Source organism: Oncorhynchus tshawytscha, linkage group LG13 (genome assembly GCF_018296145.1).
Source record: "Oncorhynchus tshawytscha isolate Ot180627B linkage group LG13, Otsh_v2.0, whole genome shotgun sequence".
In the NCBI taxonomy this organism is placed as follows: Eukaryota; Metazoa; Chordata; class Actinopteri; order Salmoniformes; family Salmonidae; genus Oncorhynchus; species Oncorhynchus tshawytscha.
In genome coordinates this window covers 35627775-35643390 of record NC_056441.1, presented here as the reverse complement: position 1 = coordinate 35643390, position 15616 = coordinate 35627775, and the positions used below count along the sequence as shown (strand labels likewise).

Genomic DNA, 15616 nt, shown 5'->3' with positions numbered 1-15616 from the left:
AGTCCTTCTCTCGCTCCCAGTCTCTTCCGGGCACCAGACTCAGCACCGAGGCGGGGGTGACGGGGGAGCTGACAGTGGAGGAAGACGAGGAGGCGGGGGCCGTTCCAGGGTATGAAAGCCTCCCCAACACGGACCCAGCCACAGTCGCGCTGAGCCCCATCCCACGGCTGAGGCGACACAGCTCCTGCTCCACCTCTATCTCATCCCTGTCCTCTTTCTCTCTCTCCCTCTCTCGCCCTCTCTTGGCGGCGGGATCGCTTTCCTCTCGCCCCCCTCCGCAGGGTCCCAGGTCCAGGTCCCAGGGGGGCACCAGCAGGCGGAGGCTCTGACGGGACACCCACACAGCGGTCGGAGTGCCCACCCTGCCATCCCCTTCCTCATCCCCTGGGGGCACTCTATCCTCTAGCAACACTCTATAGGGGTAGGACACAGCCGGGTGGGAGTCCACCTGGGTGACCAGGCCCTCTCGGTACCACTGGCGCTGGGCCTCTGTGGTGCCGCCGTCCTCGTTGCCTCCGAAGGGCACGCACACAGGGGTGCCGATGGGGACGGCTTGGGAGCCGGGCGGCGGGGCGTCCATGATAATGTCCACGGGTCCCTGGGCGCCCTCACGGAACGGGTAGCGGTAAAGCTCCTTCTCGCCGTTCAGCTGCACCTCCAGGCTGCCGTGCTCGCCGCTCACTCGCCGCACCACGCCCGCTCTGAACACTGAGTCCATGCTCTCCCTCCCCCCTCCTCCGTTCTCCTCTTCCCCCTTTCCAGTCCTCCTCCGAGCCTGCCTGGCTAGCACCCGCTGGTTCTTTAGACCTTTGGCCAGGGCGTCGGCTAGCGCGTCCGACAGGCTCTGTGGGGTCGGAGTTTGCGGGGTGCTACGTTGCACCAGGGCCAGGGTGTGTGCTTCGGGGGTGGGGTTGGCGTGGTGAGAGTTGGAGCGGTGTGGCTCGCTCACGTCCAGGTCGTGTTCGCTGGCTGTGTCTGTAGAGGAGCAGCGGACAGGGCTGGGGGAGATTTCTCTGCCTCCCTCTGGGCCTCTCCTGTCTCTGTCCCCTGTGGGAGGGGGTCCAGGTGTGTTGTCCCTGTCCTGTGGTGGAGCTATAGTGGTAATATAGTCCTCCACTGGTCTCCTGGTCTGACTGTTGATGTCAGTGAGCGAACCGCCCTCCCTCGCCGCCGACCCGGGCCCCGAAGATAAGCTCGACAACTGACTTCCGGCGTTACTGTCACTGTGAGCACTATTTCTGTTCAGTGGAGGCGCGCCGGTGTTGCCGGGGCCTCCGTGGTTGGCGGCGGCAGCGGCGGCGGCAGCACAGTGCTCAGAGGTGTACTTCTTCTTGGGGACGCGGGCCTTGAAGGTGGCCGTCTTGCGGTTGGACGAGGGGTTGGGGCTGTTGGCAGCGCTGGTGGCGCTGCTGCTGCTGTCTGTGCTGTGGGCGCTCAGCGATTTGACGCTCCCCGGGAGGGAGTCCTCCGACTTCCCAGGGAGGGACCCTGCTGCTGCGGCCACTGTCTCTGGGACCCGGGGCCCCTCTCTGTGGCCCTCCCTCTCTGGCGTGGCCATCGTTGTGAGTGTCACCGACTCCTCCTGAGAAGACTCTGAGTGAGATGAGGTTTGGGGTGAGGTCTGACTTTTGGGGGATCGGTCTCTGTTCTCGTCCGAGTCTCTTTTCTCTCCACTGTCCCCTGTCCCCCGTCTCTTCCCCCCTTTGGCTCGGGTCGACGGGGGCGAGCGCCTTCCTTGCTTTTTAATCGGCTTCATCTCTGCATTGGGAGGTTTCTTGACTATTTACAGTGGCTTAATTTTCCAGAATCTTTGTTCCTCTCTCCTCCCTCTATTTCCCTGCTCTTCCAGCTCCTCTCTCTCTTCTCCCGCCCGTTCCTCTTTCTGTTTCTCCAGCTCTTTCCACCTTATTCCAGACCCTGAAACAGAGCAGAGCGTAACAAGGGATGGATTATTCATGTGGCGAATGCATTGTGGGATTATACAAATCCTATTCACCAGGTAAGGTAGCGGTGGGGAGAAGTGGTCGTCAAAGAAGAACTGGGCCCAGTTTGACCAAATAATTTCAAATACAGACCTATTCTATAAAGCCATGTATTTTGTGTCCTTGGTAATGCATTCATTCTTGATATGAACGATGTATCATTCAACTCAAGAAGTAATGGGTATTACCATTTTATTATAAAATCATTTCACATGAATTTCACTGAGTGTACAAAATATTAGGGAAAACTGCTTTTTTTTCCATTACATAGACTGACCACATGAATCCAGGTGAAAGCTAAGTCTTGATACAACTGAGACACGGATTGTGTGTGTGTGTGTGTGTGTGTGTGTGTGTATGTGTGTGTGTGTGTGTGTGTGCCATTCAGAGGGTGAATGGGCAAGAGAAAAGATTTAAGTATCACATATAATTATACACATAACACTGTGTGAATACAAATGAAACCATAATGAAGCAATCTTATATAGTGTGTAAAGTAATATAACAATATAGCAGAATAGTGGCGAGCACATTTGGAAATGCTTGTCCAGACAAGTCTGCACCCACACACACACACAGAGGCACACACACAGACACACAGACACACTGTCTCTATCTCTCTCCCTGGTTTCTTGGCTATGACAGTTGAGGAGGGGGAATTCCTTCTTGTTCACTCGCATTTCTCTCTTTCTCTTACTCACTCATTCTTTCTCTCTCTCTCTCTGGTTCTCGGTGGTGACCTTCATCTATTTCGTAGCTGAACCAATCCGCCCCTACAATCCACACTTCCTGTCATGGACCATTACCTAACTTCCTGCTACTTCATTATCCTCTCTCTTTAGCCCTCTCTTCTCCTTAGATTTCATACCAACAACCACTCTCTCATTTAGAGGCATTTTTCACTGCCAGGGAAAACATCGATGTTGCTCGAATGCTGACAAATTTGGTTGACAGAGACGAACTGAAAACCAACAGGTTTGGTTTGGGTTTTCTATTGAAACAGGCAGCGCCATGTGTTGTAGGCCTAGCATGCTTACATTCTGGGTCGTTTGTTCCAGCACACAGTTCCCGTCCGCCTCAGAGTTTCAGACAACACAACGCCGTGATTCAACAAAAAGTCTATCTAATCCTCTAACAAAGCAGGACCAAAGACAAACATCAAAGTCTAGACAAAATGATATTGTGGAGTATGAGTTTGCTTTCATCACGTTAGGATTGAATGCTGTATGTCATGGAGAAATTATATTTATTGAATATTAGGTTGTTACAATGTCATGTACATCTAGTAATTGAATTATTTTTGCTGTACAGAACTCCAAGGTATCTATCTACTTGTAATGAGAAACTACAGACCTGCGTTGTTGTGACCACACTACACGTAAACTGCTGTTTGATAATACACACAGTTACAAACCAGTACCTGTGTTATGCAAATTATATTTGGGAGACTTGCGATTGCTTTCAAAGAACTGTCACCGTGAAGTCATTTGTTGCCTCACTTTTTTCAAGTTAGAAGTGTGCACATTGTTTACTCAATAGTGGACACCTGGCAAGTATGTGGGTGAGTGTCATAATTATAACAATTTCGATAAATGAAGGTTACAACGCATTTCCCTTCTAAATGTATGAGCCTTATCCATTTATCAATATTGCATCAACGTTCAATCGGGCTCCAGAGTGGCGCAGCTGTCTAAGACACTGGATCTCAGTGCTAGAGGCGTCACTAGTTCGAATCCCTGGTTTGAATCCAGGCTGTTTCACAACCGGCCGTGATTGGGAGTCCCATAGGGAGGGCGTCGCACAAATGGCCCAGCGTCGTCCGGGTTTGGCCGGTGTAGGCCGTCATTGTACATAAGAATTTGTTCTTAGTTAAATACAGGTTACAAAAATATATTTTGCCCATATCTATGCTGTATAAACCCTAGCATGCTGAACTATTACCATGTTATAGCATTGTCATTGGTCACCATTGGAGAACTTGTGGTAATATCCTCTATGTGAGCATAATGAAAATCAATGTTCACATAACATCCCAATGTGCACAAACGTCAATTCTACGTTGGTTAAACGTAATGTAATTTAAACGAAGTGGGGGGGGGGACGTTGATTCAACCGGTGTGTGCACAGTGGGATGAATTTCCACCTCTACAATTTCGATACATAACTATAAAACGATGAGAACTACTGGAGAACATTGACCTATAGTGCAACTACCGGATAATTTACAAACTTCACGTAGGGCCTGCCTACCAAAGTACTTAGGCTGAATGTAGATCAAAAACAAGCAACAACCCTAAACTGAAGTACTGTTAAATGCAAACGAATGCAAGAACCGGGGAACTGTTACTTTTGCTGAATAGTAACGTTGCCGTGCGGTATGTGTGTCAACCACTCTTATTGGTCGTAGTGCTTTTGCGATTACTATCAGCTTACTACACAACAGGGCCGTGAAGTCCAGTGACGCAGGTCTAACAACACAAGGCCGCTTAGCAAAATCTTCTTCGTGGAACATTTAACACGGGACATTAAACACTTAAAGGCCTAGTAATTCCAAAATATGGTGCTGTGGAACAACTCATCAAAAGGTATTGACAAACAGATTTAGGCTTACTTAAATCGAACAATTATGTCATGAACGTTACATCGTGCGACAGCAGCCAAAGTAATTATGCTGCGAATTCATTCGTGACAACCGTTGTCAAATGTGGACATTACTGGATGCAACTTAGGAACTAATTTACCGGCGAGTGCAAACTGCAACGTTGTACATTAAGTTACAATAAAAAGTAAAAAAATTGTGGACACAACGCAGAAACGCGGCCCACAAGCCTGCAGGCGAAGGACAGATTCAAATAGACATTTTGTATCACGAATAGTAGCCAAGGTAGAGATAATAAAGCTAATAACTATGTGGGTGATGCAGATTGCTTCGATGTTTGCTTTCAATCGCAACCTGAGAAAAACACTTCTAGGAAGTCTCAGTCTTAATAATGGCAGTTATGGCGTTGAATATTTTCTGGGGGAAAAGTTTTAGGCTGACAATCCACCCGCACCGCTCCCTTTTCATTAAGTGTGGCATCCAATCCTCTCTTTACTTCTCTCCGTAGTTTTTATAAAAAATGAATATATAATTGTATTAGTAGTTACAGAGGGTGCTTATTATTGGCAACGTCTACAACGTAGCAGGTCGACAAAGCAAAACAGGCTACTGCAGCGCTGCAGAAGAAAGATTTGTAGGTTTTACTCACCACAAAATTATTTTCAATGCAGATATTTATCGAGTCAGTAGCGAAATCGTTAGCAGGCCTATGGTCGGATATCCAGGGTTGACATTTAACAGACTGTCACATTATCTTTCTTCTGTAAAGCAACTTAAAGGAGGAAAAACTACTGACTGCTCTGTACATTCTACTCTACAGTCGCAAAATGGTGAATGAAGCCCAAAGCCTTGACACTAGTCCATCTAGCCAATCAGAGGACACATTTGAGTACAGTAGCCAGTAGATTTCATGAATCCAAGGAACTACATGGCCATGTATATTTGATTGACACCGTGTTTAGTCGAATCGTGCTGTGGCAAAACACCAAACAGCTGTTTAGGACAGGGCTGCGGCATCCAATAGTGCTTTAGGGGAGGTCTGCTGACAGGGAGTAGGCGGGCGAATGGAATAAAAATAACACTCCTCACCAATCTACAAACGCATACAGCGGAGATAACAGTCCTATAAAAATTGGAATTTGGGACCTGATGTTCTTTAACGCTCGTGTTTTGCAGTTGTGGTAATATAAGGACATCTGTTGTAAAATAATAATAATTTAAAAAACATTTAACCTGTAGCTTACATGACCAGTATAGAAGAGGCAAGTGACGTTCAACCAGCAAGTAAATGGGGAGGGGAATGGGATAGAAAAAAAGTTTAGAGCTGTTTATTTTCGCTGATCAATGCGCTCAAGCAAGTGACATCGAAAACCTAGACATTATGAATGTCCATTTTTGCTATTTATTTCGAATATATGTTTTTTATCCGTGTTTTTCCCCTCTTGTATCCTTTGATATTTTAATTATTTTCCTTTACATTAGCCAGTCTAGCCAATCACAGCGCTCTATATACTATCGTTGACGTCAGTGCGCGCTTTGTCCCGCCTCCCCATCCAACCGATAGACTGTAAAGCTAACGTCACCAAATCAATCTACGATTGGCCAAATGATAGAGGGTCTCTAGGCCAATGACCAAGTACTGTGATGAAGTCATCGTGCTTGTTGCCATCAGCTGAGCCAAACAGGAAGGGTCCAGAGTAAATGAGTCTAAACCTAGGATTACTGTTCCTAAGGGAATGAGCCATATATATTCCTCTATAACATTTCATGATGATGATAGGTATCATGTTCGTGGATTGGTTTGTAGCAGTGCAACACACTGTGCACTGTTTCCTGCATGTACAGACGGTGAATGGACTGGTCTTGGTCAACACTATAGTTCTGCTTACTGTGGCAATGAAGTGTGTTTGTCACGCACATACCATGTAGTTATAACATGTTAGGGTGTTACGTAACCTTTGTGCGTGGAAGTGCACACACACACGCACACACAGAGCAGGTTCATACACACATACATGCATGCATAGACGCGCATACACACATGCCAAGCTCGTACACATATATGCGCATGCATAGGCCTACATACCAGGCTCATACACACATACTGCACATGCACACACACACGCTGTACGTGCACGCACACACACACAGAAGGTGCACAGACATACACGCACACACACACACACACACACACAGAGATATGCAAGCCGTTCCACGCCTTGATGGGTAGAGCACTGCAGTCTCTCAGCAGTCTGTGTTCATTCACAGTGTCTACGCATCATCAGAAATGTAGGACAACAGAATATGAGAGAAGTAACTTTGAGAAAGGATTTCGTAAGCCGGTGATATAGAGATGCAAACATCATGCAGAATCTCTCGTTTTTGAATGAGCTCGTTGAGTAATCTGGTAACATTTTACCTACAGTAAAGCCTGGTTTATAACTCTGCATAAAAACATTACAATGACTTATAATAAGGCTTATATTATTTCATACTATTTTAAAATCATTCTAAAAAGCAATTTGTCAAAAATCATTATGTGACGATTATAAGGCTTTTACAAGGGTACTATGCCTGGGCATGACAAGTCTTACAATGCATTATAGCTGCATCATAACCCATTACACCTAATCCTGTTCTTATCTCAGAGCCCTTTTTAGGAGCATGATAAATACTCCATGTAGGAAAGCAAAAATCGTATATCCACATTACATAAACGCATACCTATGTGGGAACACTCAATCCCTCTGTGACACTGGCTCACTGAGGATATCTGCATGGACAGAGAGGAGACAGCACACAGTAAACATGCACTGACACGCAACGCTGCTACTGTGGGCAGAGTTCAAGTGGTGAGTCTGGTCAGGTTTGAAAAGTAGCTCTCCCATTCACATGACACACTGGTAATGAATCCCGATCACAGGGATCTGGCTCACATGCTGTCCAGGCCAATCTCTCTCCCTAAATACACAAACACACACACACGCGCAATCATACTCCTGCACACACGTATGCTCTCACACACACAATAACTCTTGGGCTTTGAGTTTCTGTTTACAAAAGGGGCTTGATGCAGTCTGTGTCTCCAATTGGTTGCAAGGACCCTGGAATAAAAGTACTTTCACTGTAAACTGTACATTGAACATGCTTTGTACTCCAAGGTTAGGCTTACCTTGGGTCCATGCAACCAGCACCTTATGTTCAGAAAAGGATTATAATGGAGGTCTCCTCGAAAAATAGCACAGAACAATATGTGTTGTAAACCAATGTAAACAAAGGCAAGGACAAGTGTACACTATGTAACCCATGATGCAATAAGCTGGAGTTCTATAGATGCATACCATCAGAAGCCTATAGACCTGCACAAAGCAGACAAGGCCCACAGTTCTATTGATATAACTTTATTTTACAGCACATAGTTGCATATTGACTACAAAATGTTAATTACATTTTAATAACCTTTGAATAACTTATTTGTTTCTGCTAATTATAAATAAATTATGTTAACGTTATGTAGTTACCAATTGTGTAGAATTCTTAATTTTTTATTTTTAGAAAACTACCGTAAAAAAAATGTAAGTGCTACCATTCTATCAACTAGTTTCCTCAATCACAGAAAAGTTCTGTCAAATAAATCATTTCAATATTTTTTTGCACAAAATAAACAATTTGCTATATCCACTAGTTGACACACAACATTATCTGTCTGTGTTGAGTTAGTGAGAGTATAAAACAGTGGGTTACTATGGCGACGCACACAACTGAGGATAATTAGCAGTCTTTGTGATCTTGTTCTTCGGGCCCGGCCTCCATCTCTTCTCAAAATGTTGACCTCTGCCCTCAGCCTAGGGCCAGGCAACAAACCCTCCCAGCGGGCAGCTCAAAGTGTCCTGTCAATCAACTTTTGTGGAACAGAGCCCCCTGGTGAGCTGCTCTGCATAAGATTTGATGAAAGTTAGACTGGCAAATGTAGAGCAGGGAGAGATCACCTGATGACATTCGCTCCAATGAGAGGTGACAGTGAGAGACGATGATGGAGGAGGAGTCTGATAGGGCGATAAAAGCAGAGAGGAGAGATACATTTACATGTTGTTGGGACAGGTCCTAAAGCATGAGGAACTGTCAGGGATAATAGAGGGAGTGTTAAACACTGCAAGGTATCAAAGGGTGATATGCAATGTTTTTAGAGTGATATAATATCTTAATATTCCTAAGGCTAGGGGGTCGGGTGAGGTTTTGGATAGTTTTGTCGTGACCATCTTCTGGTTCTCTGAATAACCTGCAAAAGGTCCTTCAAAAAAGCATGTTAACACATCCATGTTCTAGACAGGCCATTTCCCCTCAGATACATTTTGGAAATGCAGCATCTTTTATGTAATTGTCCAATCATAAAAGCCTTTTTATCTTAAGATTTTAAACGTGTATGTCTGTCCCTAAATGCCTCTTGGTATGTGTTTTTGAGTGGCAGACTTGTTTATATTTAGTCAAGTTAAAGTAACAAGCAATGCGTTGTAGCTTTTATTTAATTTTAAGCACTTACATGTCTCTCGGATTAAAGGATAAATATCACAAATAAGAAACGTAAAAAGTGGATGTTTTAAAGTCCAGAATGTCCCCTCTTACCCTTTGCCTCAATGAACATGGAGTGGCCACCTGACCTCTCTCTAGGACAACTAAACTAGGCTTTATGATCTTAATTGAGGACATTTTTCCTCTTATTAGGACATATCTTAATTTTTAAAGGACACTTTTTGTACATTTCTGTACTCAAACAGCCCCCTTCTCCCCATTTTGAGGACAGCATATCTGTATGCAAAATCGGTATGTGCATACATCATTTAACAAGGACTGTTAGCCCTAACAATGTATTTTGCAGTCCTATTTCATCTAGTATTTACTATAGAAAGATATACTAGTTATAATTACATAACCATCAATTAAATATTATTTTGTATTCAACGATATAGTTCTGATATTTCCAATCGTATCCTGCGTACGTTACTGGTTGGAGACACTGACATAGTACACTACTGAACTTGTCTCAAAACAGGACCGTAAATGACCAGCAGAGGGGGGGGCAGTCTCCAAGTTAAGGAAAGCCATGGGAAAATCCCAGGTCAGTTCCTGCATCTTTCAGTGCAGCCTACTTCTCCGTTAAGGAGTTTGGTTGGTCGTGATGTTTACTGGCCTTCAACAACAAGAGCTAGTTGGTCGTGATATTTACTAGCTTTCAAGTTAAAAAAAAATCTATTTTAAGCACAGCAATAAGAGTCCAGTTATGGATGGGTTTGAACATGTCACAGAATCAAGGGGATGGAATCTGAATAGTGAAGGATGTATAATGACACCCAAGACAGATAGAATATGGAATAACACCATACAAAAGGATTTAAACAAACAGTTACACTCTTCAAAGAAACACACATACATGCACACTCAATTCCTGTCTGAGTACCTCCATTACACTGGCCACAGTGCCTTTAGAAAATATTCATACCCCTTAAATTATTCTATATTTTGTTGTGTTACAGCCTGAATTCAAAATGGATTCAATATTTTCTATCACCCATCTAAACACAATAGTCCATAATTACATTGAAAACATGTTTAAAGGTTTAGCAAATGTAGTGAAAATGTAATGCAGAAATCTCTCATTTACATAAGTATTCACACCCCTTTACTTTGACACTTCAAATTGAGCTCAGGTGCATCCAATTTCCTTTGGTCATCCTTGAGATATCATTGAGATGTCGCTAAAACTTGATTGGCGTCCACCTGTGGCTAATTCAATTCTTTGGACATGATTTAGAAAGAAACACACCCGTCAGTCCCACAGTTGACAGTGCATGTCAAAGCAGAAACTATACCGTGAACTCCAAGGAACTGTCCGTAGATCTCCAAGATAGAATTGTGATGAGGCATATATCTGGGGAAGGGTATAAAACTTGCCAGAGTGTTGAAAGCTTCCAAAAGCACAGTGGCCTCAATCATTGGGAAATTGAAAAAATACTGAACTACCCAGACTCTGCCAAGAGCTGGACATCCGACCAAACTGAAAAACCAGGCAAGAAGAACTTTGTTCAGGAAGGTGACCAAGACCCCAATGACCACTCTGACAGAACTACAGAAGTTCCTTGGCTGAGATGGGAGAACCGGCCAAAAGTACAACATTCTCTACAACACTTCACCGACTGGCCAGACAGAAGCCACTCCTGAGAAAAAGGCACGACGGCACGCCTGGAGTTTGCAAGAAAGCACGTGAAAGACTCCGATCATAAAAGCCCAAAAATCTGTGGTCAGATGAGACCAATTGAACTATTTGGCCTGATTGCAAAGTGCTATGTCTGGAGAAAACCAGGTACAACTCATCACCTGTCTAACACCATGCCTACCGTGAAGCATGGTGGTGGCAGCATTGTGCTACGGGGATGCTTTTCACTGTCAGGGAGTGGGAGACTGGTAAGGATAACGCAAACAATAAATGGAGCCAAATACAGGAAAAACCTTGACGATAAGCTGCTTCAGAGTACAAACAACCTTAGACTGGGGTGAAAATGTACGTTCCAACAGAACAATAACTCCAAGCGTACATCCAAAGCAACGCTTGAATGGCTTCTGAACAAGAATGTGAGAAGTCCTTGAGTTGCCCAGCCAAAGCTCAGACTTGATTGCCATTGAAAATCTGTGGAAGACTTGAAGATTGCTGTTCACTGTCGCTCTCCATCGAATTTAGGAAAATGGGAGAAAATCCCCAAATCCATATGTGTAAAGCTAATACAGACGTACCAAAGACAACTCAAAGCTGTAATCGCCACAAAACGTGCTTCCACAAAGTCCTGACTCAGGGGTGTGAATATCGAATCAAACTTTATTTGTCGCATGAGCCAAATACAACAGGTGTAGACGTTTACAGTGAAATTCTTATTACAAGCCCTGAACCAACAGTGCAGTTCAAGAAGAGTTAAGGAAATATTTACCAAGGAGACTAAAATAAAAAATTATAATAAAAAGTAACACAATAACAAGACTATATACAGGGGGCACCAGTACCGAGTCAATGTGCGGGAGTACAGGTTAGTTGAGGTAATTTGTACATGCAGGTGGGGGTGAAGTGACTATGCATAGATAATAAACCGCGAGTAGCAGCAGTGTACAAAATGGGGGGGGGTTAATGTAAATTGTCGAGTGGGGCAGTGTGGAGTGCGATTGAGATTGCGTCATTTGTGGATCTGTTGGGGCGGTATACGAATTGGAGTGGGTCTAGGGTGTCCGGGAGGATGCTGTTGATGTGAACCATGACCAGCCTTTCAAAGCACTTCATGGCTACTGATGTGAGTGCCACAGGGAGGTAATCATTTAGGCAGGTTACCTTCAGTTCCTTGAGCACAGGGACTATGGTGGTCTGCTTGAAACATGTAGGTATTACAGACTCGGTCAGGGAGAGGTTGAAAATATCAGTGAAGACACTTGACAGTTGGTCTACGCTTTGAGTACACGTCCTGGTAATCCCTCTGGCCCAGCGGCTTTGTGAATGTTGACCTGTTTAATGGTTTTGTTCACGTCGGCTACCGAGAGCGTTATCACACAGTCATCCAGAACAGCTGGTGCTATCATGCATGATTCAGGGCTGCTTGCCTCGAATCGAGCACTGAAGCAAGCTCTGGTAGGCTTGTGTCACTGGGCAGCTCACGTCTGGGTTTCCCTTTGAGTTTCCCTTTGTAATAGTTTTCAAGCCCTGCCACATCCGAAGAGCATCAGAGCCGGTGTAGTAGGATTCAATCTTAATCCTGTATTGACACTGCTTGTTTGATTGTTTGTCTGAGGGCATTGCAGGATTTCTTATAAGTGTCCGGATTAGTCTCCCGCTCCTTGAAAGCAGCAGCTCTAGCCTTTAGCTCGATCCAGATGTTGCCTGTAATCCATGGCTTCTGGTTGGGATATGTACATACAGTCACTGTGGGGAGGACGTCATCGATGCACTTATTGATTAAGCCGATGACTAAGGAGGTGTATTCCTTAATGCCATTGGATGAATCCCGGAACATATTCCAGTCTGTGCTAGCAAAACAGTCCTGTAGTGCAGCATCTGTCTACTTCCGTATTGAGCGAGTCACTGGTACTGCCTGCTTTTGTCTGATACTTACAACACCAGTCAAAAGTTTTAGAACAGTTTTAGAACAAGGGTTTTTTGTTATTTGTACTATTTTCTACATTATAGAATAATATTGAAGACATTAAAACTATCAATTAACACATATGGAATCGTGTAGTAACCAAAAAAGTGTTAAACAAATCAAAATCTATTTTATATATTTGAGATTCTTCAAATAGCCACCCTTTGCCTTGATGACAGCTTTGCACACTCTTGGCATTCTCTCAACCAGCTTCATGAGGTAGTCACCTGGAATGCATTTCAATTAACAGGTGTACCTTCTTAAAAAGTACATTTGTGGAATTTCTTTCCTTAATGCGTTTGAGCCAATCAATTGTGGTGTGACAAGGTTGGGGTGGTATACAGAAGATAGCCCTATTATGGCAAGAACAGCTCAAATAAGCAAAAAAAAAAGACAGTCCATCATTACTTTAAGAAGGTCAGTCAATACGGAACATTAAGAACTTTGAAAGTTTCTTCAAGTGCAGTCGCAAAAACCATCAAGCACTATGATGAAACTGGCTCTCATGAGGACCGCCACAGGAATGGAAGACCCAGAGTTACTTCTGCTGCAGAGGATAAGTTCATTAAAGTTACCAGCCTCAGAAATTGCAGCCCAAATAAATGCTTCACAGAGTTCATGTAACAGACACATCTCAACATCAACTGTTCAGAGGAGACTGTATGAATCAGGACTTCATGGTCGAATTGCTGCAAAGAAACCACTACTAAAGGACCCAAATAATAAGACTTGCTTGGGTCAATAAAATGAGCAATGGACATTAGACCGGTGTAAATTTGTCCTTTGGTCTGGAGTCCAAATTGGAGATTTTTGGTTCCAATCACTGTGTCTTTCTGAGACGCGCTGTGGGTGAACAGATCTCTGCATGTGTATTTCCCACCGTAAATCATGGCGGTGGTGTTATGGTGTGGGGGTGCGTTGCTGGTGACACTGTCTGTGATTTATTTACAATAAGGCACACTTAACCAGCATGGCTACCACAGCATTCTGGTTTGGGCTTTGTGGGACTATCATTTGTTTTTCAACAGGCCGTGTAAGGCTATTTTACCAAGAAGGAGAGTGATGGAGTGCTGCATCAGATGACCTGGCCTCCACAATCCCCCGACCTCAACCAAATTGAGATAGTTTGGGCTGAGTCGGACGCGTAGAGTGAAGGAAAAGCAGGCAACAAGTGCTCAGCATGTGGGAACTCCTTCAAGACTGTTGGAAAAGCAGTCCAGGTGAAGCTGGTTGAGAGAATTCCAAGAGTCTGCAAAGCTGTCATCAAGGCAAAAAGTAGCTATTTGAAGAATCTCAAATATATAAAATAGATTTTGATTTGTTTAAGACTTTTTTTTGGTCACTACACGATTCCATGTGTTATTTCATAGTTGATGTCTTCACTATTATTCTACAATGTAGAACATTGAAAAATAAAGCAAAACCCTTGAACGAGTAGATGTTCTTAAACCTTTGACAGGTAGTGTATGTAGATGAGATATTTCTGTATTTCATTTCAAATAAATCTGCTAACGTTTCTAAAAGCACATTTGCACTTTGACATTATGGGATATTGTGTGTAGAATTCAGGCTGTAACATGTAGAATAAGTCAAGGGTTCTGAAAACTTCTGAAGGCACTTGTAAATGACTTGTTCCATTCATACTTTGCAATGGCTGTCACGAGAGTCATTTGCGAGAGATGGCCATTGTCGGATGTTCAGGAGAAAAATGTACGAAAAGTTACATCTGCACAAACCTCGACATGAAGACACAACATTATTGTTAACGGAGTTGTGAAGCTAGCTTAACAGCATAAATATTTGATTCAATTTAAATTGACTGATTTCCTTATAGGAACCGTAACTCCGTAAAATCTTAGAAAGTTGTTTTGTCTTTGTTTAGTATATATATATGAATATTAGGCCCTAATCTATGGATTTCACATGGCTGGGAATAGAGGCATGTTGGTCAACCACCCTAATTAAAATTAAAATAAATGTATCCATTCACTATCTGGTGTGACCATTTGCCTCTTCAATGGCTGTGTGAAACTGCTGGATATTGAAAACATGGTCAATGGATGACATGTCTTGAGAGTATGCAAACCATGGAAGATCTAGGACATTTTCAACTTCCAGGAATTGTGTACAGATACTTGCGACATGGGGCGTGCATCCTCATCATCATGCTGGAACAGGTGATGATCGCGGCCGATGAATGGTATGCCAATGGGCCTCAGGATCTCGTCACAGTATCTCTGTGCATTCAAATTGCCATCGATAAAACGCAATTGTGTTAGTTGTCCTTAGCTTATGCCTGTCCATAACATAACACCACCATGAAGCACATCAGCAAACCGCTCGCCCACACGATGCCATACACGCTGTCTGCCATCTGCCTGGTACAGTTGAAACCGGGACTCAGCCGTGGAGAGCACACGTCTCAAGCATGCCCGTGGCCATCGAAGGTGAGCATTTGCCCACTGAAGTCAGTTATGACGCCGAACTGCAGTCACATTCACATTGAACATTCAATTCTCTGGCAACAGCTCTGGTGGACATTTCTGCAGTCAGCATGCCAATTGCATGCTCCCTCAACTTGAGATATATGTGGCATTGTGTTGTGTGACAAAAGTGCACATTTTAGAGTGGTCTTTTATTGTCCCTAGCACAATGTGCACCTGTATAATGATCATGCTGTTTAATCAGCTTCTTGATACTCCAGCCACCTTGGCAAAGGAGAAATGCTCACTAACAGGGATTTAAATTAATTATTGCACAACATTTGAGATAAATAAGCTTTTTGTGCATTTGGACAACTTCTGGGGTCTTTTATTTCAGCTCCTGAAACATGGGACCAACACTTTACATGTTGCGTTTAT

General features: G+C 43.9%; 1 protein-coding gene across 1 annotated transcript in view; it reads right to left on the bottom strand.

Moving 5' to 3' along the window:
• The window catches only part of cica (capicua transcriptional repressor a), a 41559-nt gene extending 39803 nt beyond the window's left edge, over positions 1-1756 (bottom strand). The window contains exon 1 of the mRNA XM_042294921.1: positions 40-1756. Coding sequence (XP_042150855.1) covers positions 40-1756 — 1717 coding nt within the window. The remainder of the gene's footprint in view (positions 1-39) is intronic.
• Positions 1757-15616: the final 13860 nt, after the last annotated feature.